We start from the raw sequence: 17,119 nt of genomic DNA, 5'->3' as shown, positions 1-17,119 counted from the left end.
GAGTGACTGTGGTGACATATATAAAAAAGATAAACATTAACTAGAACATCTATGTCCAGATAGATATAAAGCAGCAATTAGATTCTAAAGTAAGAGTTTGGCATTGTTTCAGGGAGTTGTGGATTTAGATTCACAACAGCTCCTCAGAAACATGCAAAAAATGTTGAGGGGAAAAAAAGTCATAGAAAAAAATAAACCAAACAATAATCATTATAAATTGTGCCCTCTTGTGTCAGATTTCAGTACCATGAAAGAACACATTTTTCCCCCCAATCAAAACCATAAATGGAAGGATAAAAATGATACACACTCCATAGATAAATGCATCTCTGGTGTGATAAATCCTACACTTTTTTTTTCTGCCAATCACATAAATGAGTGTTTGGTAGTTGCCAGAAAAACAGCTATTAATGTGTTAAATTTGGTGCAGAAGAATTTCAATATTTTTGCACAATTTTGACCTTAACCCGTCAGACAAATGGGATAAATTAAAGCCATTTTCTGCTAGTGTAAAAAAACCCACAATTTTAAAATTGTGGCGTTTCCATTAAATTAGTAGTGAAATTAAAACCCTGCGTGAATAAGCTTGCTCAGGAGATGTATTCATAATCCAGTCATGGTGTTGGCGCCCATCAGCCAATCAGAGGAGACGTCAGCATCTCATTCAGGCGTTGGAGCAAAAAGCCCCTTATACTTGGGAGCGGCTACGTGTGCGGCGTTTTGGGGGAAATTATAGTTGGCCATTTTACAGAAAAGCTATGGATTCAACAAGTTGGAATAACAAAACTTTTTATGACCTGTGAACAGTTACAGTCTGAAAAACCACCCAAAACAAACCATCATCCTCCTACCACTTCATTTTTGCCAGTAGTAATATTTGGCTGTTGCTCACGTGACTCGTGATGTGAAAAAGTGTTTCCATTGCAGTTTTGCAAAATATTTGAAAAACTCATTATAGCGCAAAAGACTTTCCATTGGATTAAGATTGGAATGTCAAAAGACGTGTGTAAAGGCAAATGATCCAACACATTTACACACAACACCAGAAGCAACAAATCACAAATTTTAAATGCAGATTTTAAAATAAAAATTAAAATAAAATTGTTGCTTGACATTACCTGTGAAGTAAAATAACATGAATTTTCACCTTGAATTGTTCTTTTGACCTGCTGTTCCACACAAATATGTTTTGTTAAAGGAAAAAACATTTTTAGTCCAAACATCTCTTAATCCAAAAAAAAAAAACAAACAACCCACTTTGGTTGTAGTTAAATAATGCATTTCTAAAAACAGAAATGCAAGAAAAGAATTAAAACGACAATCCAAGTCGAACCCTTCCATATTTAGAAAGGCCTTGATAGAATAAATTCATAACATTTACTAAAGAAAAAAAAGCAGCCTTTTGAAGCTAAAGTAAGAGTTCCATTTGTTTATCTTTTATGGCTTTTTCTGTTTTAAACCATTTAATTTCTGGTTTCCGAGAAGAGAAAGGAAATGAAAACAAAACAATTTCGTAAAATACTTTTAATTGATGCCGTTGCAAAACTAAAACACGGAAATGTGAGACCAAAACTCAGATGAGCATTAAAGTCACTTAAATGTCAATTAGCGTCGCTGAATTTGAATCTCAAACTGCATCCAGTCAAGAAAAAACATTTTTCAAATCAACTTTCTGCTCGACCGCACTCCGGCTTCTAGCAAGTGGTAAAAACTGATAAAACTTAAGAAAAAAAAAAACACATTCATTATAAGGCACCTCTTTCCTAACTTTAAAATACTGCAGCTGCAACAGTGCAAAAATATAAATCCTCATGCAACTTCATTTGCACTGAAAATCTTAACTATATGGAGATTCATCACATTGTAAGATGATCCTCCAGTTTTTATTGCACATTTCGTTCCCAAAAAGTTCCTCTTAGTTTAGATTAAGCTATAATTTAGAATAGTTTTAATAAAAACAGTGTTCACAAACTAGTTTGTAGATTGGTGTGTAAAACATAAATGCTTTGAGCTAAAACTTGTTTAAATCAAAGCGCACAGTAACTCATGTCAATTTCACCTCCGACTATCACAAAAAAAAAAAAAAAAAAAAACATTTTTGCATCAGCAAATTCCAAACTTTTGGTTTCCGACTTCATACAATTCTGTGAAAAGCATAAATACAGCAAAAAACAGCCTGATTTTTTTTTTTTTTTACCCATTTATGACAAGTTTTTAAATCTATTCTGAGAATGTTAGTAAATTATGACACGTGCAATCATTTCTAGGATCCCCGCATTCCGTTTTATAACCCAAAGTTGGGGTCTGACCTGAACATTTGGGACCACATCCAAAAAACAGGCTTGTTATGTTTGAAAAGACTGCCCTCCAGTGGCTGACCCTCAGAGCTGGGTGAGTAGTTTACAAGCATCAAGCAAAAATCAAACCCCATACAATGAAGTGTCAGTTACAGGCATGTTTAGTTTTTTTATTATATACATGTCCAGTGTCTTCGATTTAAATGGATGAATCACAGTACTGTGTTAAACTCCTGGATCTGATCGTTACATCCAGCTGATGGTGAAGTTCTGGGTGAGTCTGAGACCCAGGCTCGCTACTGACAAGACCTGCAGGGGGAGTGAAAACAGAGACAAATATGAAAAATAACTCAACAGGATTTCAAATCAAAAAGAGCATGTATTATTTTAAGAAACTCAGTCTGTGGAGTGCGCTTCATTGTTTTGCGAGCTTAGTTTAAATTGAGCATTTCTACTTGAAATTTATCAAGTGGTTGAGATGGTTTCCAAAGTAAATTGAGAGTCTAATCAGGATCATAAATGAGAATGCTGAAGTAAACGTTGGCCACATATCCCTAAACAGCCGCAGGCATCAACATGACCTTCCCCGTAACCCCAGAGTTCACCTGGTTGTCTCTGTAGATGAAGGGAAACTTGTGGGAATTCACCAGCACCGCGCTCGGCTTCTGCTTCACCCCATAGAACGAGGCCGAGTCGATGCTGAGGAACGAGCCTTCCTGGTCGCTGTGCAGCACGCTGGACGTCATCGTGTTCTAGAAAACGAAATCAGCGACAACTAAGACTCACTGCAGCCGATTCACTTCCTTTAAATCAAACCTGGACAATGTCATGCAAATGAAACTTCTGACAAAGTTAGACCAAAGTGGTGGAAAAACTCTGCACCTGAGAGACGCTGAACACAACGTATGTGTACCGCTCCGTCTCGTAGGTGTCGATGGTTTCACCGTCGTCCCAGAACAGATCGCCGCTGGCCGAACCGTCGTCAGACAGAGCAGAGACCAGGTGCAGCGGCTGACCGCTACTGATCCACAGAGTCACATTGGGCTCCTGAGCAGAAGATTTAAAAAGAAACAGAAATATGATCAGAGGAAGGTTTCTGCAACTTTCTCACATGTTTATAGGGTGAATGGATGAACGGACTGAGCGACAGAGACTAATAGGACAAATGGGAAGATCTTTTAGACCAGTGGTCCCCAAACTATGGCCCGCGGGCCGGATCCGGCCCACCTCCACATTTAGTCCGGCCCCCTCCTGAACAATACTAGAGAGCGTTTAGATTCCCCCCCCTCCCCCAATACACCACATTTCCAGACTATAAGCCGCTACTTTTTTCCTAGGCTTTGAACCATGCGGCTTATATGTAGATTTTTCTTCAACCACCAGGGGGCTCTTTAGTGGGAAGTGAATCATTGAAAGTCAAAATTGGAAATCAAAGTGCCCATAAAAACGGAATTAGGTTTTAATAGGGAATTGAAATTTGAGAATGTCGATCAGTTAAATAGCATTAAGGGGAAAATTAATTTTTTTTAAAATACTGGGATCGTTATGAGAATTTGAGGAATAGATATTAGGATCCAATAGATGGCAGTAGTGCAACTATAATGGATGCAAGCTGCTGTTTAAATCTAGAGAAGAAAGCACCCATTTTCATTTAGCACATGCTAGTAGCAACACGAAGGATCAGCACTTTTACTGTTAGTTACCGTTCGGAAACTACCGTAATTAGTTCAGTTAAATCTAAACTTGGCAACTTTTTCTTTTTCAAACGTAATAAATGTGATATTAATTGACCCGTTATGACTCAAATTTTGAGTGTCCGCCCCCCTCTGCTGCTGCTGCATCGTTGTGGAAAACCTAGACGGCTTATAGTCTGGAAAATATGGTATTTATTTCATAAATAGTGTTATTTCCTTGATTTTTTTCTGTGAAGAACCCAGAGAAGGTTATTTGATTGTGCTTTCTGGAAAACAATACATTTAGGCACTCCTGCAATCGTCACACTTTCTGTTACAAACTGACTCCGGCCCCCCACCAGAGAAGGGAAAAGTTATGTGGCCCTCACAGGAAAAAGTTTGGGGACCCCTGCCCTAAACGGTGAGGAAAACACAGTAAGTCCAACTAAAGAGCCTCACCTGTGTTGGAATAATGGAGCCCTGACGCAGATGCAGGTTGATTTTATCCATTGGTGCACTGAGGCGAAGTTCTTCCCCTTTGCTGCTCACAGAGTCGCCCTGGAAGTAAAACGGGATGAGCAGAGGCGAGTTATTACCCTTTATGTAATCACCGTTTACTAATGTTTATGATAAGCAGACTTACAGTGTAGAAGTCATACCACAGGCCTTCTGGGAAGTACCCGACCACGTAGTCCACTCCAGGCTCCAACACTGGAGTCACCAACAAGCTCCTCCCCCAGAGAAACTGACTGTCGATGCCGTAAGTTTTTACGTCTTTGGGAAACCTGGTGGTTGCACAGGGCCACGGGTCAATCAGAGTTCAGTACACGGGTAAGGTAAATATTAAGAAAAGCGAAAAGTTGTTCTCACTCAAACATGAGCGGCCGAGCTACAGTGTGCCCTTTAACGTGAGCGTGATGAAAGAGGGTGTAGAGGAACGGAAAGAAGGAGTAACGCAGCAGCAGAGCCTGTTTCATGGCCGTACGGGCCGACGGGCTGAAAGCGGTCGGATCCTGAGGCTGAAAAAACAAAACGTTATTCATATATTTGTCACTTTTACAAAAATATATACATAAATGAGAAAAGGATGGAAACAAAGAAAATGGAAAAAAATAAAATTCAAGAGAAGAAAAATGAGGAAAAAGAAAAAAATAGAAGTAGAAACAGGAAAAGAAAGAAGCAAGAAGAAAAACAAAGAAGCAGACAATGTTTTTTTCTACAGTTTCTCGTATTGTGTTATGTTTCATTAGATGGATGAGTAAACACACCCAGCAGATGCAAACTGGACACCCAGGAAGATTAAACTGTTGCAATGCCATCAACCAGAAGTAACTCGACTTCTCTATTCTACAGACTCAGATTTGAAGGCCATCTGTCATTTTAACCAACCACACGCTTTTTTTTTTCCTATCTGAAATGAAAACTTTGCTTTCGTTGCATAACAATAAATATAGCCTGTTAAACCAATTTATTGTTAAATTTAATCGCTGAAATATTATCTGGAGCATTGAGTGTTTTGCTAAAATTCTGTTTAGATATCCATCATTATACACCTGATTTTTACCAAAGCAAAGCCAGCTTCATTCATCCTTACAGTCATGTCAAGAGAGTTGTGGTTTCGTGCGAAGGGATAAAAAGCTCCCAGCTGAGTCCAGCGGACACACAGCTCCTCCTGTGGCTCCTCGCTGAAGCCGCAGATGTCTGCTCCTACCAACGGGATGCCCAGAAGGTTAAACGTCAACATACCTGGTGTAAATGAAGAGAAATAAAAATAAGTACAAAAGGAACAACGAAGAAATCTCAACTTAAAACCCACCTGTTGCTTATGGCTAAATTAGGTTTAGAGTGCAGGTTGATGATGTCTTTACTTTTCATCTAGTTATTAACTTCTTTTTATTTCTCTTTCATACCGTCTATGTAAACCCCCTCCCCCAGAAAACGTCCCAGTTAAACGAATCTATATCTAGGGGTGTGAAAATCCTTGTTAAATGACATCTTAACTAAAACTCTGGGGTGTGAGACGTTTAACTGAAGTCCTACAAGGGGTGCGGGTTTTAATGTTTTTATCTTTTTTTTTTCTGTTTAAAAGAAAAAATAATTCTTTGTCTTTCTAACCGTTTATTCACAGTCACATGCCGATTTTATTGTAATTATGTAAAGCACTTTGAAATGCCTTTCTGCTGAAATGTGCCATAGAAAAAATTTTATTGATAGAAAAAGGAGTGTGGAATTTAGTGCCATCTGGTGGTGAAATTGCATTTTCAAAACATGCTGCGTGTCAGGGCTGTGGTAGATTAAAAAAAAAGTAAATTTCTGCAAAAAAAAAAAAAAAAAAAAAAAAAAAAACTCAAATTTTTAGAATAATCTCAGAAATTTGAGTTCCAAAGCTCAGAAATTTCCACCATCTTTCTAATAAATTTCTGATCATCTTTCAAGCAAATCTTTGACTTTTCAAGCTCAGAAACAATCCAAGCTTTTTCTAGAACATTTCTGAGATTTATCTCAAACTTTCTGAAATTTTTGGTGGGAACTTACTCCTTTTTAAAAATTTTTATATCTATAATTCCCCTAATATGTCGTCATTCACATGACCCAATGGTGCAAGTTTCAAATTTTGAAGGAAAAATGAACTTCCGTTTTAATTATTCACCAGAAATATGCAGTAATATGGCTGACAGTGAAGGTGAGGAAGACGTTTGTCCTTTACAGCAACACATCATGATACTCTTGTAAATGTAAGGAAATGCGACTAACCAGCGATGGAGGTGTAAAGGTCCTTCCAGTGGCTCCTGTTGTCTCCTAGCCAGTGACCTGAATATGAGCCATGACTGGGGAACGTGGAGCGAGAGATCACAAACGGTCTCTTTGCCAAAATCCTCTTCAGAGCACTGAACAAGATGCAAAAAGAAAACAAGAGATCAAGAGATGAAAAGTGTATGTTGTAACTTCCCTGCTCCGAATGTTAAGTCCAGACCTTGCAGTGGCTTTAGCTTCCATGAGTCCATAGAGACTGTGCAGGTTATAATGTGTTGACAGTTTCTGCTGTGCAGAGGCGCATACAGTTTTAGATCTGAGCAAACCTCCCAGCACACCTGAAACAAAACAGATTGTACAACGGTGTATGGACGGCTCGTATGCTGGAGGACGTTTGTTTGTCGTCTTCTACCTGGTGTGTAAGGAGGATTTTCCAGACTGTTTGACGGACAGCCAACAGTAGATCCGTCCAGGAAGTTTGATGGCTCGTTCATGTCCTAAAGCAAAACAAGAACAATGTTTAGTCACAATAGAACCTCAGACTATCATATTTTATTGTGAATCTCTGTAACAGAGTAGGGTTGCAACTAATTATTTTAGTAATCAATTGTTATGACAATCAGATAAAAAAAAACAACTGACAATCTACAAGTTTTTTTTTTATTTAACCATTTGAGCTTATTTTTACAGAATATTAGAAATCAGTTTAAAAATGCAAACAGACAAATAAGAAAAAATAAACAAACATTTTAATTCCTAGGGTACGTTCACACTGCAACCTGAAGTGACCCAGTTCCGATTTTTTGCCGGGGTCGTTCTCACCGCCAGTAAATGCGACCTATATGCGTTCTCCAGTGTGAACAGGCAAACGGCCTGAAAGTGTCTCGCATGCGCAGTAGAGGGCGCAATAGCGTCAGCGTTCTGCCAACCGCCATAAAAAGAAGTGCTCAGTGTTTGCTGAAGCAAACATGGAGGCTAACGGTGGAGCTTAGCTTACATATTTGAAGTTGTTGTCCAACCGGAGCAGCATATTAACAATTTAATCCTCATTATAATCTGTCATAGTTGTTTTTCTTCCCGCTTGTGCGCATCAGGATGCAGAATAGTGAGATTTGTTGAGAATCAGTGACATTCAGGTCAGATGAATGAGACCTGAACGTTAGTTCACATTTGAATCGGATACGTGTTGGATATGGGTCACATTTGAAAAAGAATCCGACCTGTGCTGTTCACACTGCCATGAAAAGATCAGATACAGGTCAAATTACATTTTTAAAAAAAACGGAATTGGGTCACTTCAGACTGCAGTGTGAACGCACCCCTAGAATGCAGTAACATAATATTCCTTTAGTGTACGCTTGATTGTTCGAGACCAAGGATGCATCTGCAGCTGAAGTAATATTGCTAACAAGCTTAGCTCTTTCTGATAGACTTATCAGTATAGTGTAGGTCTGATCTGTGGATTACTATTTGGATTAACCAATTATTAGTAGGGTAGAAAAAAATGCTTACAAGGAGCAAATGGCCTTTGCTAAAACATTACAAAATATGAACAAGTTCAAACAGTATAACTACAAACCCATTAATATAATGTTTCAATTTAAAATGACATATTGGTTGGTTTTACTTACAATCCACAATCCATCAAATGGGACCTTCTCATGAAACCTTTGCAGGTTTTCATACCACCATTCATACGTCGCCTCATCTGAGAAGTCTGGAAATGCTGTCAGACCAGGCCACACCTACAAGGAAAGCAGAGAAGAAGAAACATCTGTAGGGATTAAAAATAAAAAAAAAAACAACAAAAATCATGCCAACCAGACCACAACTAAGGAAATAACTGCTCTATGATGAGTAGAGCAGGTCCATCAGGTCACTGATTGTAAACTTGGAATCTGCGGCTCTGAGGAGGGGCTTCATCCTCGAAGGCGGAGCTAGGTCCACCCAGGCGTTTTGCACAGCTGAATGGTTGCCACGGGAGATTAAAGGATTTTTCAAACATGAAAAGAATCAAAACAACACTCCAGGTGTCTTTTTGGTTAGGGAACAACATTATAACATGATGTAAAGCTCAAAAAGTTGACTTTACATAATACTGCCCCTTTAAACAAACACCTCTCATCAAGCCCGGTATTTAAAACTGATGCTGCTGTCCTAATGTAACGCACTGGAAGTCTCACACACCTAAATCTAATCTTGGAGGAACAGCCATCACGGCATTAAACCGCGTGTCTAAACCTCCAGCGACAGCTTCTCATCTTGCAGAAACGGTGTGAGCGTGTGATCCGGTCTTGTGAGAACCACGAGTGGAGACGTGACCAGCTGATGTCGCAATGCGGCTCCTCTCTCACCTTCCCAATTAGAGTCTTCCCTTCAGCGTCCTTGATGAAGACTCCTCGCTTTAGTCCCTCGTCGAAGGGCCAGTAGGAGCCCTCCGGCTGTGTGCTGCTGATTCCTGGGTCCTGCAGGCGGAAAAAGAACCCGGTTAGACACACGCTTCCAATCGGATCCATGGCGAATGAGCTCTTCTACGGACCATTATCATAACGTAGGTCTGGTTGTGAGCGTGGAGGTCCAGCACCAAGTCCGGAAGAGTGTTGAAGTTCATCGGGTCAAAGGTGAAGTCTTTGGCTTGGTCCATGTAGTCGATGTCATTCCACTGGACGTCCTGGAAACAGACAGCCCAAACAAACTCGAGTGGTTATGAATAATATACAACTCTGAAGATTATGTGTCCAATGCACCATAATCAGCTGTTTTGGATCATTATGCTGGTGACCCAACAAAGGTCTTTATTCAAAATGCCCTGGTGATTCAACAGTGAATTTGGCAACAATTGGCAACTGAAGAACACAGAAAAAAAATACTGAGAAGTGTGACTATATATGCACACTTTATATATATATATATATATATACATACATACACACACACACACACACACACACACCATTTCTGATGCAGGTATAAAAAAGGAGAGTTCATGATGAACTCCTACAAATCTCCCACAGCTGTTGGAGAAAAAGTCCCACAGCATTAGAGATCCTCCACCACACTTTGCAGTGAGCATGCCACGAATGAATTAATAAATCATTTTTGGCCTGGACTTTAACATGTTCATTTCAATTAACCGCTCTGACCACTGCAGCTTCATCTATATCCTGAATAATCACAATATTCTTAGTACAATAACAATACATATCAACTGCAATGTTTCCAATATCTTGAACATAACATCCCTACTGTTTCTATTTGTTTTTACCATATTTTTATTTAGCTCTAATTTCAAGAGCTGCAATTTTAGATTTTGTTGTGCTTTCTTGCACACTGAGAAAGGAAATGTCAAATTCGTGACATAAATAACTGAAAATTTTACCTAAAAAAAAAAAAAAAAAACACAATGGACAAATATGCTGAACAGTAGATTTTAAATCTTCCAAAAAAGTTTTAAATTACTATAACTGAAATTAAGAGAAACTAGAAATTTTCTATTTTGTGTTTTATAGAAACAGTCTGAGCTTTATGTAAAAAAACAAAACAAAGGACATCTGACAGTACAAAGAAGGCTTGTGTTTGAGAATTACTTTTGGCCTTTGTTGTTGCGTAACAATTTCAACAGCAGCAGCAAAAAGTAATGACTGGTATCAATGAATATTCACCTGCGGTATCCCATAATTCCTCATTCTCCTGACAACTTCCCAGGTGGCATTGCTGGTCTTGTAGCCCCAGCGACAGAGGTGGTACCCTAAGGCCCAGTAGATTGGCATGGCTGGCTGTCCTGTGAGAAAATCAGTTGAGGGAAGAGATATCAGAAAACAAACGGATCTCAAAGTGATACATTTCACCATTTCTTTCAGTTTTTGCAAGTCGTCGCCGTTCCATCTTTTTCTTTCAGTGTTCCAGACGACCAGCTACATGTCGTTTCAGTCTTCATCAAAGCACACTCACTGACCTATGACCTCCACGTACTGCTGAACGACTGACCCAGGATCCGGACCGAGGAACACGTAGAAGTCCAGGATTCCTCCGATGGTACGCCAGGTGAGGGCAGGGCCTGGCTGGAGGGCCACATCTGATCAAACAAAAACAAAAAAAAAAGAAAAAAAAAAAGCAGCTTGAAGCTGAAAACAAAGCCTTTGTTTACAAATCTGCAGCAAATATAACAAGCTGCAACTGCACAGTCATAACCTCAAAATGAACTTAAATGTCATTATTTTTAGGCTCTTAATTATACATCTGAATTGTTTTTTGTTCTAATAGGGTGATCAATGGACAACAAATAAGACTGAATTTTAAAAACAAGAACTGGATGCACACGTCCCTCAGATGGAAAAATTTGACCACTCATCTGCTGAACTGGCAGACTTAATTCTATGGCTAGAAATCCTGGCAACTTTAAACATAGTAGAAATTGTACAAGGTGGTTGAATTAATGAAGGAGGACAACTAGTTTTCCATGAATGCTAATGCTAGTTAGCATAGCCACTGATGATTGACGTCAACCGTTTTCTTAGACCGTCAAGTCGTTTCTCTGCCATTAGCACATTTAGTAGCGACTACAAGAGGTTGATTGACAGCGCCGAGACCCTCCCCTGCCTCTGATTGGTTGTGAGCGGTGGAATAAAAAAAAAAAAGTCAACTGTAGCACTGCAAGAAGGCGGAGCAGTTCTATTTTTTCCACAGATTTCACTGTCAAAGAGCCACAATTTTTTTTTTTTTTGAAATAAAATTTGTAAAAGTTACATAATTATTTATGCAACTTTGAAATGGACACAAGCCAATTTAAAGCAGTTCATTTAAATTTCCTCGCATGTTGGCTTGTGTCCGTAGATATTTGAGCTTGTGCGCTTAATTTTAATCATAAATTAATTAGAAAACAGTTAAAATCCATTGGTAAAAGTCCAACAAGTATTATTATTAGCCATTCCTAATAAGATTTGTGCATCAACATGTCAACTTGGAACCGGTAGCCATTTTTTTGTAAAGTAATAATTGAAATAATGTGATTATTACTCTGAGCAATGGCTCATATTTAGAAGAGGAATAGACATAAAAAATCTGCCTGAAGAACAATTTGAATCATTTTCAATTTTATGCCTGCTTTGCAGTAATTGGAATGATCCCAAACAAATAAATGATTACATGTCAAATTTAGAGGCGATGCTTTTTAACAACACTGGGAAGTTGAGGTTGAATCACATGAAAAACAAACTTCCGCTTTTCTAGGATTTAATTTTGTCAGCAGGAATCATTCACACTGTTGCAAAACTCTGCTTTTCACTGCTGTGTGTACTGCAAGTAGTACTGTAGATCTAAGTGTGGGTATATCTGACCCATGGCGTTGCTGTTCAGGAGGAAGAAGCCGTGTGCATCCCCATCGTCCTCCATCGCCAGATAAAATGGATGAACACCGTAGAGGTTCGTCTGTTCCTACAAACCAGGGGAAAAAAAAAAAAACAACAACTTCAGCCTCATCATTTAAACAAGAGCCAAACTCATGGAGGCATCGTTAGAATAATAAAACAAAGCCCATAAATCATTATTTGTGCTACCTTGATCAAAGACTAGGCTGCCGTAGTGATGAGAAACAAACAAAGCAACGATTAGCATGTTTACCATGGGAGGAACATCCCTGGCCCACATGGTGAGTGTGTTCCACTGGATGTTGTGCAGAAAGGTGGAGCGGTGTTCACCCAGGCCATAAATGAACTGACTGGGCAGGGCGGTGGAGAACTGGAGGAACTGATCAGCGTAGAAGAGCGGCGCCACTGTGGTGTTCAGGCTAATGGAGGAAAAAAAAAAAACAACATTCATTACTTGGTGGAGGTTGATTTTATAAAAGCATAGAGATCTTGTAGAAGGGGTTGCAACTAACTATTATTTTAGTAATAGATTAATCAGTTATTCTGATGATCAATCCACTTTTTAAAAATGGCACGTTCTAAAGATTCTTCAATTAATATTTTTTAATATAAAAAAAAAAAAACACGTTTTTGCCTAAAATGCAATGATGTAGCATTCCTTCAAGAAATCTGAAGTAGGTAAAGCTAAAACTAGGCCACTCGTACATATGCGTTTTTATCTTAAATACTAAATATATACTTTTTTATACAGTTTTGCCTTAATTACTGCTCTGAATATGTTGGGGGCGGTTTCAGCAAATTGCCTTTATTTTAGTCTTTATACCCCAGTTACTGATTAATCAGCAACTAAATTAGTTAATCATTAATTCAATTTTCTTTTAATGTTTCAGCCCTACTTGAAACGAAGTCAAGCAGAATATGAACATGAGATGTGATAACACTAACAGGAAGCGGTTTCCCACCAGCAGTGCTTTAATGGTGCATTCATATACATCTAGCATGTTGAAACATATCAAAACTTTAATTAAAAAAAAACAACAAAAAAACACCTAAGTGTTTACGCTGTTTTTATTGTTGAATGTCTGCATAATGTCATTTAAAATATCCTAAAAATTTATTGTTGCAATATCCATGAGGCCAGTGGCTAGACCAACACTCTTAATAGAAGCAAACCAAGAATGCATCCTGGATTTAAATCTTGCAAAAACAAAACCTATTTTGTTTAGTTCACGTTCTCAGCACAAGATGGAGGGAATTCATGATAACCTAGCAAAACAAAGGTGTTGATAAATAAAAATGAAAGGAAAAAAAAAAAAAAAAAAGAAATATTTTAAGGTCAGACTCACAGCACAGTTCCTGTAGACTTCCTCTTCACCACGAGGCCAAAAGGCTGCTTTGAAAACTCTACGACGTATTCGGGGTTTTCTGCTTTCTTGGTGGCAGTGGGGACAGAGAGTGGGACCTCAAAGCGTGAGCTGGAGGGGTCTGTTATCTGCAATTCAGTAAAAAAAAAAAAAAAAAGTTCACATAAGTTTGTAGAAAAATATTGATTCTTCATTATTGCAGACAGAGCATCTGAATAGCACAGATGGTGGCTGTGGGGACAGAGTTAGTTTGGATTATTTTTTACATTGAGGCTCTGTTACATTAATATTGGTTGTAGTACTTTTACTTAATCCGATTAATCTAATGTAGCCATTTAATGCAACTGAAAAACGTTTACATCACTATGAGCAAATATCAACAGGCTGTTGCTAGCTGTTTAGCTTGCTAGCTCTGTGGCTTGCTAGCTGTTTAGCTTGCTAGCTTCACAAACTTCCTTTTCCAACAAGCTCAGTCAAATGACATCTTTCTACTACAAGCAAGGGAACCATCATCGGTAAAAATAAATAAATTCTGTGGCGCCTCCGTTAGCCATCTTTGTGTTGTGAAGCTCGTGGCATAACATTTTTTGACTTGTCCAAATGAATTCAGGTCAGCTGCTATTAGCCAGAGATCAAATCACGTTACAGCATCATGACGTGCGTATCAAAAGTGACGCTGGGGTATTATCTACTTTAAGCTGATTATCTTATTACACAAGGAACAGACACAGTAGCATCACAGGGCATCGTTCAAACTTTGAACCATCTTTGCAACCTCTTTTAGATAAATGGTGAGTATCAGTCTGCGTGATACCTAAAGTTTGCTCCATCAACTGCAGTTCAGAACAAAGTCTACATTGATTTAGAAAGTCAAACAGATATTGTTTTGCAATACAAAAAGAGGCAAACTTAATGACCTCCTCCTTTAACATGTTCTTCATCTCTTCAAGCTTTGCCTTCATAAAACCAACGATGTCCCAAAAACTTCTCAGGATCTCCTCCAGAACAAAGATCCCTAGATCTTATACGACATGTTCCACTACCCAGGAATCACCAGAGCAGGTTTGGAAGACTAAAACTGCTCCTGTACTCACCCTGACACGCAGGCGTGTGTCCGTTTCGTGTCTTATCTCCATCTCTAGAGTGAGAATGTCTCCAGGGTAGTAAGTCTTCACATCTTTTACCAGGGTACCTTTGAGTCCCATCGACGCGTTTTTTGATGACACCAAGGAGTATGAGGGGAAGTCAGGAGGATAGAAACACCACGGGATACCGTTTTTCCTAGATCTGCCTCTAGTTGAACCAGAAGCAGGGATGAAGCAGCAGCTCCTGGCCTCACACAGCTCCCGGGTCACAACCACCGCTTTCTCGGGGTAGCAATCGAACCTCCACGCCTCTGGGATAGCACTGCAAGCTTTGGAACGTGCAGCGGCCACAGTGTCATTCATGTCCGCTTGTAACACGGGGCCTAGAGCCTGCCCTGGCGCTGGCGGCGGTGGCCTGTGCGCCTGGACGGATGTGGTGCGCAGCCAGTATATGGTGTGCAGCAACCAGCCCCCGAACAGGACCAGCAGCAGGCTGCCGAGTATCAGCACAACTTTGGTGATTGAGCATGACAGCCTTCTGGGGAGCAGAGAGGTGCTGTCTGGCTGTGGCACCTGAGAAGAGTTCAAGAAAATAAGTTAATCCAGTGGCTTGTTGTTGTGGTTTTTCAGTTTCGTTTTCTCCCTTTCCTCAGGTTTAGAGGCAGACTTCAAGAGTGGTGACTTCTGTTCTCTCCTCTACTTTTGAACCTATTCCTTGCCTTTTTCGCCTTCTTTTTCATCTCTGTCTGTTGCATTTAAAATGAACTCAAAGTTCTTGTTAAGTTTTACATATCTATAGCAAGTGGAGCATCTTGGTAAAAGCTGTAAAGCTTCTCTTGAGACAGTAAATCTGTTGGGGCTCACCTTAACCCTCAGACAACAGTTCTGAATGACAAACTGCCAGACAGGATAAGTTCAAAAATAAAACATTTAAATTACTACACCAAGCTGTCATTTAAAATAATGCTTGTTTGTGCAATAGCCCTGGCAATATCTGCTCCTTAAAAATTCATATTTGCAAACAGAACTCGTCTACGTGTAGATAAACACAACAAAGAAAGAGACCAACTTCTGTTTTCGGAGTTTACACTTAACAGGGAGTCCAAGCAAATAATCACAAAAATGCAAGTAAAAAATGAACTCACGGCCACATCTTCCTGAGCTGGACGATGATGCTCTTCTGATAAAAGTGCACCAGAAAACTGAACGTTTTCTGGATTCAGCCTCTTATAAGACACCATTGCTATAATGTTAGTCTGTCACACAGAGTTGGACAAAAACAAATGCCGTTTAGGATGGTCACATGATCCGACAGCCAACAAAAATGAAGCATTGTCGAAAACCTAATGCTTTAAAACTACTTATTCAAACTTTTATTTACAGCTGGTCCCTTTCTTGTGATTAATAAATTGCATAATTTGTTAAAAGCGAATGTAATATGTGAAGTAAAAAGACAAGTGTAAAATTGCTTTCATGTACTGCGTATACTTTCTCATGTCTAGTAGCTGTTGTTATGGAGGTTAAAAAACAAAGAGAAATGTCGCTACTGATACTAATAGCCAGGAATGTTCAAGCATTACCGCTATAAACGCAGCAAACAGATACCGAAGACTAAAGTGTGCCAATAGGTAGCTTTCGGTGTATTTTAATGTTGGCTAACTTCAGCAGCAGAATCATTTTAGCTAATATTGTAGCTTTAGCTGGAAGTAGCGTCGTATTATTAGGTTCTTACCTGAACTTTGAACTTCTCAGGCACAAAATACAGCAGCCAAAGCAGCTTCTGCTTTAAACAAATGTCAGCATTACAAAGTGTTTCCCTGCACTCACAGACTCGTCCCCTGTCTGCATGTTGCACGTCTGTTTATCTGGAAGCTGCATTCAATATCCCTCGGAATATTTTTAACTTCCGGTTTATGGTTGTTAACTTAAAAAAGAGAATATCATGTTTAGGTCGACATTGTTATTTCCGTTTACATAGTGACGAATAGTTCATAATTTTAAAGGGAATTTTGTCTGTATAAAAATGTTCTATGTAGCTCATGGTGGCATTTTAAGACCGTGGTGCGTTCAGATGCAACTTGTACACTTCATTCAAATACCCACCAAATAATTAAGTATTGTTTAATGCACAGGTGTCACACTCCAGTCCTGGAGGGCCACTGCCCTGCAACTTTTAGATTTGCCGCTTCTGCACCACACCTGAATAGAATAATTAGGTCATTAGCAGGCCTCTACACAAGGAGGAGGTAATTAAGCCATTTCATTCCAGCGTTTTGTACCTGTGGCACATCTAAAAACTGTAGGACAGAAGCACTTGAGGACTGGAGTTTGACACCTCTGGTAATGTATTTGTGTTAAAATATCCTAGAAATAATGATTTACTATTACTATTACTACTATTTGTCAATGAGCAGCTTTTTAATAAGTCAACAAAGTTAAACAAAAACAAAAAATAAGTAGTTTTGAGATTACAAAGAAAACCCAGAATACAAAATAGTAAATGACGTGTTCTCACCCTGCAAACCTGCCTAAAAATGTTACATTTCTCAATGTGTCCAAAATACTAAGTGTTTGTGCAAG

General features: G+C 39.1%; 1 protein-coding gene across 1 annotated transcript; it reads right to left on the bottom strand.

The window, feature by feature from the left end:
• Positions 1-1,509: 1,509 nt before the first annotated feature.
• On the bottom strand, positions 1,510-16,432 carry gaa2 (alpha glucosidase 2). The gene is made up of 21 exons (XM_008436697.2): positions 16,272-16,432; positions 15,685-15,795; positions 14,549-15,112; positions 13,437-13,582; positions 12,344-12,509; positions 12,061-12,157; positions 10,680-10,799; positions 10,387-10,505; positions 9,264-9,395; positions 9,079-9,189; positions 8,356-8,469; positions 7,137-7,221; positions 6,945-7,062; positions 6,725-6,858; positions 5,565-5,716; positions 4,841-4,989; positions 4,614-4,755; positions 4,430-4,528; positions 3,180-3,344; positions 2,903-3,049; positions 1,510-2,606 (listed from the first exon to the last, which is right to left on the bottom strand). Exons 2-21 carry the CDS (start codon positions 15,778-15,780, stop codon positions 2,544-2,546), a joined length of 2,919 nt encoding a protein of 972 aa, XP_008434919.1. The 5' UTR covers positions 15,781-15,795; positions 16,272-16,432; the 3' UTR covers positions 1,510-2,543.
• Between the last annotated feature and the right edge of the window lie 687 nt (positions 16,433-17,119).

This window comes from Poecilia reticulata, linkage group LG1, assembly GCF_000633615.1.
Source record: "Poecilia reticulata strain Guanapo linkage group LG1, Guppy_female_1.0+MT, whole genome shotgun sequence".
In the NCBI taxonomy this organism is placed as follows: Eukaryota; Metazoa; Chordata; class Actinopteri; order Cyprinodontiformes; family Poeciliidae; genus Poecilia; species Poecilia reticulata.
This window is presented reverse-complemented; position numbering and strand designations above follow the sequence as displayed.

Excerpts from the sequence above, each read along its gene's own strand:
- gaa2 (XM_008436697.2), bottom strand. The coding sequence starts at position 15,780 with ATGGTGTCTTATAAGAGGCTGAATCCAGAAAACGTTCAGTTTTCTGGT. Across the intron at positions 12,158-12,343 it reads CCAGGGATGTTCCTCCCATG|GAACAGACGAACCTCTACGG; the intron begins GTAAACATGCTA and ends CCTGGTTTGTAG. Across the intron at positions 5,717-6,724 it reads CCTTTACACCTCCATCGCTG|GTATGTTGACGTTTAACCTT; the intron begins GTTAGTCGCATT and ends CATTTACACCAG.